This window comes from Nannobrachium achirus, assembly GCF_963921795.1.
Source record: "Nannobrachium achirus genome assembly, chromosome: 1".
NCBI classification, from domain to species: domain Eukaryota; kingdom Metazoa; phylum Chordata; class Actinopteri; order Myctophiformes; family Myctophidae; genus Nannobrachium; species Nannobrachium achirus.
This window is the reverse complement of record NC_137810.1, coordinates 56,188,629-56,201,873: the sequence shown is the minus strand read 5'-3', so window position 1 is coordinate 56,201,873 and position 13,245 is coordinate 56,188,629. Positions and strand designations below refer to the sequence as shown.

The following is a 13,245-nucleotide window of genomic DNA, read 5'->3' as shown; positions in this document are numbered from 1 at the left end:
GATTCCCTAACTTTTCTCTTTTTCTCACAAGGACTGTAGTTCAATATTCCAGTTCCTAGGGCACATATCCTCCCTCAAATTCCAACTTCTGTGCTCCTCGACGCCAAGGAGGCACTCCAATTGTTGCAAGGTATTGTGCATTGTTGATATTATGACAACATTTACCCATTGCCATGGTTTTTTTGTTGGAATCTGCTGTTTCATGGACGTGCGTGCATTGATGGATTTAAGGGGATGACAAATAACTTTAACCTAATTGACTTGTAGGAGGATGGGGGGGAGGATTTTCTGTTGGTTTGTTTTTTTCCAAAACGGGAAATTAGTCCCCGTGTGCGCAGAGCGTTAGATCTGCGTTCCTACCCGGCTTTTTGCTAAATCTAAATAAAAAAATGTAGGTCAGTCACGTTTTATCGTTCGGTTGCTTGTTTTGTTTGTTTTTCTTGCTTTGGACGACTCTTGGCACATTGCAATGGAACAACGCACGTCTTAACTTAATTTCCCCCTTGGTTTCTTTTTAATGCGGTCCAAACTTGTGTTTTAGTGCGCTGATGTTGCAGTTTTCCATTCATAAAGTTGCGGTGGCTTCTTTGCAGCTTCAGTGCCGTCGCGTTAGGAAACGGGGAAATACCTTGCAACAAGTTGTTTCCATAGTCATTTGAGACTGTTGTGTTGTGTTGCATTGCATTGGGAATGTAGACCTAAATGTAAACGATTGCTGCAGTAGCCTAAAGTAAATTGATGTTGGGCAATGTGCGCGTTTATCGTAATCCAATTCAATTATTCATGGCCAGTCGCAGTCGGACTTCCCTGCAAGCAAGCCTGCACTGGCCCTGTCCAGGCCCACTTAGGGCTGGACAAAGGGTCCCCTGTAGGCGGCCCACACTGGGCCCCAGAGGTTTTGAACATCGGCAAAGTGTTGGCCCCAAAGTGCTGGGCCTGCATGGGCAGCCCTTACTTGCTGCCCTCACAAGCCTACACTGGGCCGGCATAGGCCCACTTGGGGCCCTGAATAGGCAGCCCTCACTTGGCCCTCAGGAAGCCCTATTTACTGCCCTAACTAGGCCCTCACTATGCCCACAATGGTTTTGTAGTCTATTTCCTCTATTGCATCAATAATTATGGTTAAACCATTTTAACTACTGTAACTTAAGTTCACTTTAGGAAAAAAAACATAATTATTATTCTATTCATCTAAAATGTATAAAAAATAAATAACAATAGTCAAAGAGATTAAAATCAATGTATTTATTAAATACAAAACAAATATAAAACAACACAACATACCGGTACATTCAGTAGAACAACATTGGAGTTTCCAATTTTCAATACTTTTACTTCACTATAACTTAAAAGGCAGACATTATACTTTTATTCCACTACAATCATTTTAAAACTTTAGTTACTAGTTACTTTTTAGATTTTGATTATTATTAAAAACATACATTGACCACCTCAGCCCTATATACATTTCGGCCATTTGAAAAAAGAGCTCTACAAGCCTGTGATGTGACGCATAGTGAGCTAATAGATCTGCAATTTTCAAGATCTTACATTTGAAAACTTGAAATGGGACATCCAGCATAATGAGTACTTTCTACTTATGGTACTTTAAGTAAATGTTGATACCAATACTTTTGTACTTTTACTTTGTTTGTTTTAGAGTATTCAGGGATTAGGATAACATTATTTACATACATCATCTCTTAATTAAATCCCTTATAACTACTCCTTAGACCCCGACCTCAGCACTACCATGCAACTGTGGGTAATAAAAAAGAAGAAGAAGGGAAAAAAAAGAGAAAATAAAATGTCAGGAACTGAATACTAAGCAGAAGTGTCCACAATAGCACAGTCTAACTTTGCAGCTTATTGTCAAGTGTTGATCTGGATGGGGTGGATGGTGCTTACGGTCAACCAATAAACTGGAACGAAGGACCCAGAATATTAAGATTGTGTGATTGATTTCAAACAACAAAAGCACACACATTTTTAACAAATCGTTGTTTTAAACAAACTATAAAGAACAACAAAACAACCAACCTCCAGTCAGCCGTTAACGGCGAGTCCCCTATACCACCAGACCATGACTTGAGCCATGAGTCAATTTTCCAGGATGTTTCTTCTTGTACTGCTCACAACCATTACCCAGGCTTGTCCTTTCTCATGGCTGAATTCATCTGGAAATATATAAAACATAATTATTATATTATTTGTGTGTGTGTGTGTGTGTGTGTGTGTGTGTGTGTGTGTGTGTGTGTGTGTGTGTGTGTGTGTGTGTGTGTGTGTGTGTGTGTGTGTGTGTGTGTGTGTGTGTGTGTGTGTGTGTGTGTGTGTGTGTGTGAGTGAGAGAGAGAGAGACACACACACATAGTGCTAACATGTTTATACTTCATTCCCATTGAAAAGCTTTGACAGAATCCACAGGTAGAATTAAACTTTGGTTGACCATGCCCTAAGGAACAAACAATAATCAATTTAATTCAAAAGCTCACCGTGCCTGGAGTGTCCTTGTAACTGTGACGCAGGAACTCTTCAACTATGGCTTGGATTGGCTTTGTCCCATTTTCTCGTATCCACTGTACCCTATAGATGGAGGTCTGCAAAATGTATCGAACTTATGTTGTTTTTCAGCCACTCTGACATTTGCAGGACTTGCTCTGCAGTTACATCTGATTCTGTGATGAGCAGAGAAAAGAATACATTCTCACTTAGAAAATAGTGGTAGATGAAGACATCCGAGTTTACAATGTAGAGTTCTTTGTTGCAAAGAGCATACAGTCATCCACTTCGAAATGCAAGTGAGTTGAATATACTACATTGTATTGACACCTTGATCTTGCTGTACCTGGCAGGATGACTCGGGTCTGTTCCCTCTTGTGGTGAATTCAACTGCCTGCCCTAGCGCTGTCGGCACCTTTTCCAGACATTGTGGAGGTGCTCCTCCAGATACCCTGATGCTGGTTTATGACTCCTCCCCGGGGTGAACCATTCATCTTCGTAAAGGAAATAAGCAGAAAGGAACACACACAAGTTAGGAAACAACAGGCAGCAACACCAAGTTGACAATGTGTTCATAATTTGCTTTGTGCATTATATACTGTATAGGATATAGTGTATAGTAGTTAGTCCAGCTCAGCTAGACAATCCACCCATGTTAAAACAAGGTGGGGATATATACTGCAGTTACGCCAGTTAGTTAGCAGCATGAGTATATAGTCTGGCTAAGTCAGGCTATATAGTAGTAGCTTTACTTACATAGCATGTGCCCTGACAGTCCCTCAAGCATGGAAATGTATCCACTATCGACAATGCCAGGGTTGCCTTCATAGCTGAAGTTGGACTTACTGTGTATATATATAAATGCTACTAAACAACCTAAACTATTAATTGAATACAGTCCTTACAAAATATTTTATGTAAACGCTTTTTGAAATGGATTGCAAAGATGGCACCCTACACAGTATGTGGTTCACATAAGTGAAAATGTACCTCCCACTAGTTAAAAAATGGCTTAATCTTGATTGAGAATACTCACTTCTCTCCGAAGCGCTCCTCCATCAGGTGGGCATACAGTATATGGACCATTGATATAGAGATTGGTCAGGAGAGCTTCTTCTGAAGACCACAAAACAAACATTTCCCATCATCTATTTTGCTTTAATAAAAAAGAGAAGGCAAAATAAATTAAAACTACAGAACATTAATTTCAAAATGTAGACTAGACCACCCTCCCCTCCCTACAGTCAATGAAGCAAGGCTGCAAAGCTGCTCGCACAGACAAAGTGAACTTACGAATGTTGCTCCATTTTCCACCAAAGCTCTTTGCTGGTCTGTAGGCAATACTGGTTGTGGTGAGTCTTCTGGTGCTGGTATGGGCTGCAGCAAAATAGTAGGCTCTGGTGTGGGGCTATAATAATAGAAAAGTAAAAGTATGAAAAGAAAATTATTAGCACCAGGGTCAGAGCTACATTGTTTAAATGATAAAAATAAAAATACACAAAACACTGCATACACTTACTATACATGCATACACTTACTATAACTGAATTTCACCCTTGGGATAATAAAGGTATCTATACAGTATAGTTTTATCCTGTAATCCAGTGGTTCTCAATGTGTGGGTCAGGACCCCCAGGGAATCTAGAAGCTCACAACACCAGTTTGCGGTTGAACTTCTGAGCTTGTAGATCTGCCACTTTCACAATAATTACCAATGGAACCGAATCAAACAGTTCATGTGCGGGTCCCCAATTCCAATGTAATATTTTTAGGGGGTCATCAATTCAAATGTGATTATTTTGTTGGGGTCCCCAGTTCAAAGTGGGGTCACAGTTGCCTGAAAAGGTTGAGAACCACTGCTGTGATCCATGTTTAAAATGTATGTCACATGGCTTAGACCAGAAGTTAACTACAGGCCCCAGTTTCCTGATAATTAATGAAAGGAGCAATTCCCAGTTTTGAGGAAAAAAAGAAAAACATCCTTTATCCCCAAATACTTTCCTTACCTAATAACTACATTTTGAAACACACATAACACATTTTGTCTCTTTAGACCTACTCTGGTGTACCTCAAGCAGGTGTAGTTGAAATTTCAGCCGTGGCCCAAGGAGATATACAGTATGAGGGATGCCAAGCGTTCTCCATTCCAGGAGAAAGAAGCACTCTGTGTCAATCCTTTGCTCTGCAAAATATTGTTTTAACAGAGACACAAACTGTTATTACAAGCTGTTTTAAAGGCTTTCTGTTTCAAAAGGGATAATGTGTTTATCTAATATGAGATAAATACCAACAACAGTCATGTGTACATTCAGTAAAATGCATTCAGTAAATGCCTATTACAGTACATACCTTCAAAAGACGTGACCCACTCAGTCAGATTCCATGTAGGCTATATGGTTATCTTTGACAAACTTATCCAACTTTAGGAAAAGAAGTAAGGAACAGAAACATATTTAGGGCAACATGGTGTGTGAGTGTGCACAAACTGTTAGCCATTTCTCTGACACAAACCAAACTATAGCTAGCTAACAAATAATTCACTTGTTGCCACACTGTTTTATAACTTGCTAATTTAGCTAGATATGTATTTATGCTCCATTGCACAATGTATTTGGTAGGCCTACCTGAAAATAGCAGATCTACAAGCTCACACAGTTTACAATAATAACTTGGTGTAACTTTGGGTAAACAGCTGGCCAGCTATGGCCAAAGTTAACAAGTTGAGTTAGCTAAGTTAGCTTATGCCAATATCCACCCTTTGTGGTTTAAGTGAACAATGCTAAGAGAAATGAAAGAACAGAAAATGCATTATCTTATTGGCTATTATCTTATATTAATGTCAAAAGCAGGTCCTTACTGTACCATTTCACCATTAAATAACAGCCATGTCCAAATCATGGTTCACCTCCTCCTGTCATTAGCTGCTGTCCAGTGGTAGTCATGGTGGTAGTGAATGAAAAGGCGGGAACAATAAATAAATACATAAAAAAGGTGAAAAGAGCGGCAACTTTTGAGGGCTGCCCTCAGTACGCCCGTTTAGGCCCTTAGCATAGTTCTACATTTGGGCCCAATGCAGTTTTTGTGTGGGCAGCCCACATCATTTGCCGCTCTTTTCACACGTACAGGCTGCCCACAGTACGCCCATGGTTAGCCCATGATGAGTCAACAGCTGTGGGCCTAATTTGGCCAATCCCACTATGGGCCTGTGTCGGTTAAGTGCAGGCTGGCATTGCCCTCACTGCCCACACATAGCCTGCAGAGGCCCAACCAGGGCTTGCTTGCAGGGTTATGTGCATGCCTAAACGGTTTAGGCATGCACATAAGGTTTAGGCTAAACCTAACCTTAACCCTAACCTCAGTAATAAAACTATGCCTAAACCTAACCCTAACCACCGGCGGAGTAATGAGATGTCGGACTTATTATGTGCAGTCGGACTTATGTGCATTATGCCCATTCATTCCGGATGTGACTTTATATGGTCCGTTAGTTTGACAGTGGCGTAAATGCTCACCGCTGCCATAGGTAATTGATAAGGCATTTCTTTTGTTCAGGCTCGTGCATTGATCCCGCCCCCACTTAGAGCTACTTCTCTTTGGGTAACTTAACTTTGGAGAAACCATATTCTTTCTCCCCGGTGAAAAATGGACGTAGGATATAGTTCTGTTCATAAAAGTCAAACGAAGTCAATATTCTCTCACTGCGGATTTGTATTTTGACATTCATAAAGTTTATGAATACAGAGTGGCCCCTTCCCTCTGTGCGCGCGTGCATGTAGCCTAATGTTGTTGGTCATCACTGTGTGTGTGTGTGTGTGTGTGTGTGTGTGTGTGTGTGTGTGTGTGTGTGTGTGTGTGTGTGTGTGTGTGTGTGTGTGTGTGTGTGTGTGTGTGTGTGTGTGTGTGTGTGTGTGTGTGTGTGTGTGTGTGTGTGTGTGTGTGTGTGTGTGTGTGTGTGTGTGTGTGTGTGTGTGTGTGTGTGTGTGTGTGTGTGTGTGTGTGTGCGTGTGCGTGCGTGCGTGCGTGCGTGCGTGCGTGTGTGTGTGTGTGTGCACGAGAGAGCTGAGAGAGTGAGTGAAAGAGAAAAGGGGAACTGTATTCATGTATCTCTCATCCTCCATTAAAATGTAACTTGAGTCAGTGGGCCATATTTCTTTCCTCTCTTCCGAAGCCACCGGTCTGCTTCTAGCCCAGAGATAATATGGTTGGTCCCATCTTTCTTCCTGGCTGGGAGGAGGGTGTGGAGTGGAGGCTGGCTCAGCTGAGGTTGTATATCACTGGGGGCCCATAGTTCTAGTCTTAAAGCTGGCCTATATATGCGGAGAAGAGAAAATAAACCCCATGGCTGGCTGTCCCAGTTGGATTTTTTGGCTGGTTTTCAGTTTAATAATGTCCTACAATGCAGTGAGGCCAAGCATGTAAAGCCATCTGTGTAGATATATTAGGCTAAATTAATTTGATTTATAGAAATGCAGACTTGCGCAAAAATAACGTGGATAATTAATTTGGGGTTTCTTATGGATGATCTTTTTTTTATACTAAATGGGAATTCCAGAGATTGTCATAAATTAAGAAGATGGAAAATGAGATCCAGAGATGGGCTAATAATTAGGTTAATTGATGGCCCTCTTTAGGCCTGTCACAATTATTACATAATCGTCTAATCGCAATTATTTTGTCATGGTCTAATCGTTCCATGTTCATATATTTTCAAAAATTGTGGAAATAGCAGATCTACAAGCTCACAACACGTTGCGTTGCGTTGTGAGCTTGTAGATCGGCTATTTCCACTATCAATGTTCTTTTTTTAAGCGTAAAGTTGTCAAATATGTCTTTTATTTGTATATTTAGGTTGTGTCATATCTGCCATGTGCAACTCCAAAGCCTACAAGCCAAACAGAAATGTAATGACAGAAGCACAATTAAATCATTAATCGCAATTATTTCAGTGACAATTAATCGTCATGTAAAATGTCATAATCGCGACAGCCCTAGCCCTCGTTCATTCCACTTACTCCTTCCATTTCTGTCCCCCATCCCTCTCTAGCGCCCTCTAGGCACAATTGGCAGGATAAAGGAAAAGTGTAAGGCTGTATGCCCAAACCTTTTGAAGGCCATTATCTAAGGCAAACTTTAACATGGACAGCACATAGGACTCAGGCCAAAAAACACCCCGCCGAACTTGTTTAAGAATTGAATGGGTATGAAGTAAAATCATCAGTGTTGATTTAACTCTAAGAGGGTACAAATTTTGTTCACCATCCGAGTTAGAAATTGATAAATGAACATGGATGATTTTTACGGTGTAATGATTATTTATAGCCGTTATGCGCTGCTTTATACAAATATTATCGTAGCTGTTAAATCTTAAATATTCGTACAAATTGGCACGCCACTAAAGAGAAAGCATGAGTACAGAAATGAAGTCCATCCAACAGCAATATTTCTCCCAAGCATGGCTACATCAGATTTACAGGTTCAGGCAGACATTCAGCGTACTTATATACTACTGACCCATGTCCATGTTAGAAAATTAGATTTAGTAGTTTGGCAGCGCGCAACTTTTCCCTCTGTGATCTGTTATCTGTATTAGGAAGTTCTTATGAGCCTGCTTGTCGTCGTTGTCGGGTGAAAACCTTGTATGTCCAAAACCATTGGTTTTGTATTTATCATTTTAAAAATGATCTAAACTAGTGAAAATAGCAGATCTACAAGCACACAACGCCTTGCATCGTGAGGCGTTGTGTGCTTGTAGATCGGCTGTTTTCACTACTTTTGTGCGATGGCCTTGTATGATGAAGCAGGGCTTTACTTCGCGGAAAAACATACACATTTGAAACTTGGAGATACGAGGTTTCTGCCCGACACTTGACGTTATATTTCAGTGTAATCAAAAGGGAGTTACAGTATGTGGAGCCCCCTCAGTTGGTCTCATTAGTCTGTGTATTCATCTAAGTTATCCTCAAAGACATAATTATGTTGTCTTCTAGACAACAAAAACAATTTTAAGTAGCACTTCCACTTTATTGGAGCGCTACATTTTAATATTAAGGACAAAACGTGGTTATTGGGTCATAAATTCACAGAAAAGATGAAGTTTGAATACAAACACAATACCAGTGGAGGATCACTACCCGCAACATCTGTTACTAAATTCTCTCATCTCCTTTCTTTTCCTGTCCAGACCCAACTCTGGAGTGCACACCAGGACTTGGTGTGGGTCCAGTTCTTGATCCTCGAGTCTGTCTGTGTGCAGTGCTGCTCCAGCCTGAGTCTACACCGTTGAACACTGACAGTTGCATCAGTGTTGTCCAAGGATAAACACAGTCAAGACCCTCTAATGGGATCAGTGAAGCTGGCCCAGGTGCTTCTGGGATGGGTCGCGTGGTGTTTCACGGCAGTCTGTGTGGTGGGCGCACAGACTGGGGACGGACCGTACCAAACTAGCCGTTTCACCGGGGTCCTGGACCAGAGAGAGGCGCAGCGAGTTCGACGCAGAGGACAGGAGACGTTGAGAGGGTAAGAATAAGTGTGTCTGTCCATCTGTTTTGGCATCAAAACAAGTCCTAAATGTTGCACTAAAGGGGAAGATGATCACATGCATATGTGGTGGAGAGAGTCGCAGCCCCATCCTGAAGCCTCAAAAAGTCTAGTATCTCCCTCGTTCCAAAGGGATATCCCTTTGGAGTGATGGTTAAGATATTGGACTTTCACGCGGGAGGCCCGGGTTCAAAGCCCGGGTGGGGAGGTTCGCATCATCTCCGTTACACATATACCTAGTAAAATGCTAAACCTGAAGTCTAACTAGCAATGAACCTGGCCGGGCCCATTTATAGGAGTTGTCTTTTGATTTTATCCACAAATCTCATCAACTGAGAGGGCACAGTTATGGTTTGAAATGCATCTCAGTATCTTGAGAGAGTAGGTTTACAATATTAAATGGCGTTCCCCTCTCTGGTTTCTTGGCAAGTCTCTTTCAACTGCTGTGCTTTTCTGGGCAAAGGCCAAGCTCGCCTTATACCAAATTATGCTGCTGAATACTGCCACATTGTCTTCTCAAAAACAGCACATGTTCGAAGTTAAACAGGCTGCTTGCCACACACTGCAAAGTCCCACTGCATTTACAGCAAATTGACATTTTCATGGGAAAGGGAGGAAAAAAAAGCCCTCCGTCTATACATCTAATGAGGGCACGATGAGAGAAAAGCGTGACTCAAATTCCCTTGAGTGTATTAGTTTGAGAAAGTAGTTCAGGACTGCCGCGGGGGAAAACATTTGGCCTCTGCACCGTTTTTAAATTGAAGAAACCGATGAGTAAAATGGTGTGCGTGAGAGCTCATGTGTGTGTTTGTTTGGTTACGTATGTACTGTACTGTATGTAGTATGTGCATGTGTGTCTGGTTTTAACAATGCTGTATGCGTGTGTATGTGTCCAGTGGAATTGATTATAGCAACGTCAACATACCAACTCCCTCCCTCCACTCGTCTCTCCATCGCCCTCAATTGGGTCTCTACCGTTTCTCTTTGTCACCCAGGTAGTTTCTGCTCCCCAAGGTGACTGGGTGTGGCATTTCACTGGGCGCGAATTGCTTTTTTTTACTGTACATTTCCCCCATTTTGGAAAACACAAAGAATGTTTTGTCGGGGGGCCCATTCAGAGTGTCGGCATCAGTTATTCCAATCAGCCTCTCATCTGTCACCGCTTACGGCTCCCCAGTGCCAAGCCACAGGAAATGAGGTAGTCGTATCGCCCAAGAGTGGTGTGACAAGGGCCGTTTGTTTCACTGTGCTGTAGGTGACAAAGCAAAAAAGAAAGCATGGCAGACGAAAGAGAGGGAACATGAGAGAACGGGGTTTGACGAAGGGAGGAATTGGTTGCAAAGAAGAAAAGAGTGAAATATCTGAACCTCCGTGGAGAAATGAAATGGTGTTCAATTGCTGTTCAGTAATGGTGGCGGGCGGGTCAAGCTCACAGTTCTGCCATGGCTGTTTTATCTGAAAACATGTTCATTGATGATTCCCGCTGTGTAATATAAACAGCCTGGTCTGTCTTGTCACTCAGCTTGATTAATATGGCAGGCATTGCTGCGCTCTGCATAAATATATAAAATGACACTTGCTCTCTCTCTGAGCCAGACATTCCTTAAAAGTGACATTTTGTTCTAACGCCAGAGCAAAGCCCACCTTGGAGATAAATCTTAGGCATATGCCATGTCCAATCTCGTGCACCCAGTACATCTCACCGTTCAAGTGCCCACATGACATGTCCGGCTCGAAAAACATCAGCGGTGCACTCTCGCTGTGGTTCACTGCATCTGTGGTTCAAAAGCATTGAGTGGCAGCAAAATGGAATTAAGCGAATGACCTAAATGCACAATAATTCACATTCACAACCCCCTAGATAGACAGCGAGTGGCCAGGGGGAGAGACAGGGAGCCAGCTAAACTTGCACAATCTCATATTGTTCCCATCAAACTGTGCATGGCTTTCATGGGAACGAAACACAAAGGCCTGTGGACTTTTTCCATTCCAATGAAGTTCTGGAAACCTTATGGTGTTGGAGTTAAACCATCATGCCATGTTTTGTCTTTCTTTAGTTAACAACTTTAGATAGAACACCACAATATGAGAGGGAAATCACTTATTGGATTAAAGTGTTTAAAAATGTTCAGATCAGGATACCAATTTCACCCAATCAAAACTCATACAGGATACAGGATAAACAAGTGAAATTGCAAGTGATGAAACTAAATTTGAACTGGAACACAGCTGAGAAATGAAAAGTTATTTTCTGTTCACTAAAGGGCTGGAGAGACCCCCCCTTCTTACTAATATCGGAATAACCTTTTTTACAAAGAACCCTTTGTTTCATCCAAAAAACGTCACTTATGTGTAATTGAGTTCCAGAGACCAATCCCAGCAGACCAGAGCAAACAATCCAAATTTGATGTATTTGTTTCCAATTATAATTTGACCCAGGTTAGCGAGGATCAATTGTAGTTCTGTTCTTCAGAACTCGGGTGAAGTTAGTCATCTCCTCACACACGTGTTTCATCTAACCACATCTGGGAGGAAGCAGTGGGGTAATCAGACCGCAAGTTTGTGATGAGTAACACTGCTAAAACCCTCAAACATGCGTTGGCTGTTTGATAAGACCTTTCTTAGTGTGGGCCTGTGGTTTCTTTAGGGTCTCTTTTTAACTCAAGATCCTGAGTGTTATTTTCTCTCTCTTTAGCTCAAAACTTACAGTACAATGCAGCAGACGCAGACGTATGCCTGTGTCTCGGTGCTCTCGTCATAGGGTTTCACCAATCTCAGTGGACCATCGCTAACACAGTATGGGTTTCGCAGATTCTCTGTGTGGGAGATGGAGAGACGTTGGTTTAATGATGGTCATTATGTTGGCCTTGAGCTGGGGAACTGTGTTTATTTGCTGGCTGGAGCTCCACATCCCCTGCTCTGTCTCTGGTAGCAATGGGTCTGATGCTGACTGACTCTGATTTATTGGCTCCCAAAGCACACTGTATCCTGGCCTTGGTCCACTTTCGGATTGGAATCTGATCAGACCTGAAGAAGATGGCTTGCTAACATGTTGGTTTGCTAGCTGGCTGGCTGGCTGGCTTTTCGGCTGGCACTTTATTTTGCCTGTGTCTCACTGGCTGTCTGGCTAGACTGACTGGCACTTTGTTTTGCTTGCTGGCTGGCTTCGATGGATGACTGAGTGCCTGGCTGGTTAAGCTTCATAGCTGGCTGGCTGACTGACTGACTGGCCGGTTGCTGGATGTGTTGGAGTTTAACTGGTTGGATGTTTGACTGTCTGGTTGGCACTCAAAAAAGAAAGCCACAATTTGCACAAAAGATGGAGTGCTCTTGTGTTTTGTAACGCACATGCCATGTAGCAGTGGTTCTCAAAGTCGATTCCAGGGACTCTGTGGGTTCCTTTAGGGGGGTCTAAATTGACCCATACAAGTCTGTAACTCTGACAGTGTACAAATGGAACCAAATGGACAGGTCCATTTGGTTCCATTTGTACACTGTCAGAGATGAGGGGAGACCTTGAAATTTGACAGTTTGAGAAACACTGCCATATAGCCACTCCAGGGAGTCCAACAAATCTTTTAGCCTAATAGGTTCTCCTGTATGCGAGAGCTTTTTACAGTCAGATCTGCTGCTTTCAACCAATTCTTATTAGGAGAGCTCATCTTGGCCCAAGCTCTGCTCAGGAGAGATGCCTTGGCTACCGCTGGCTATTCTGGCAGACAGTCATTCAAACCTCAAGGCGGAGAATTGCATACAGCCTCTCAAGTGGCATCCAGGATAATGTCAATACCACCCCGATGGGCCTAGAAGCCGCCCTTCGCTCACCGTCCCTTGAGAGGTTGCCTTGGTATTATGCTTAAACCCTGCCTGTCTAGGATGTCATAGTGAGAACCTCTTTAACTACATGCACAGTTAAAACCATCAGTGTTTATTTAACTCTGAGAGTCTTACAAATGTAACCAAGTTGACACTAGTCTCTCAAGAACAGACTATCTGATGCGGTGCAGATAAAGGAACGAAACAGAGAGGGCGCTGTTTTTCCCTTTTATTTGACGATGGTTAGCCAGATTGAGTTGACACAAAAGGGTCCGTTTGGTCAAATTTGAACACTCTGAATTACAAATGGATAAACAAGCACAGAGGATTTAACCATGTGTCTGAGTATTTTTACGACGAGAAGATCATCACTTACTAAAGGTTTTAATTTAG

General features: G+C 42.3%; 1 protein-coding gene across 1 annotated transcript in view; it reads left to right on the top strand.

The window, feature by feature from the left end:
* Positions 1-8,836: 8,836 nt before the first annotated feature.
* fbn2b (fibrillin 2b) overlaps positions 8,837-13,245 on the top strand; it is a gene marked incomplete at both ends in the record, with an annotated part of 110,306 nt that continues 105,897 nt past the window's right edge. Inside the window, one exon of the mRNA XM_080736369.1 lies at positions 8,837-9,015. Coding sequence (XP_080592495.1) covers positions 8,837-9,015 — 179 coding nt within the window. The remainder of the gene's footprint in view (positions 9,016-13,245) is intronic.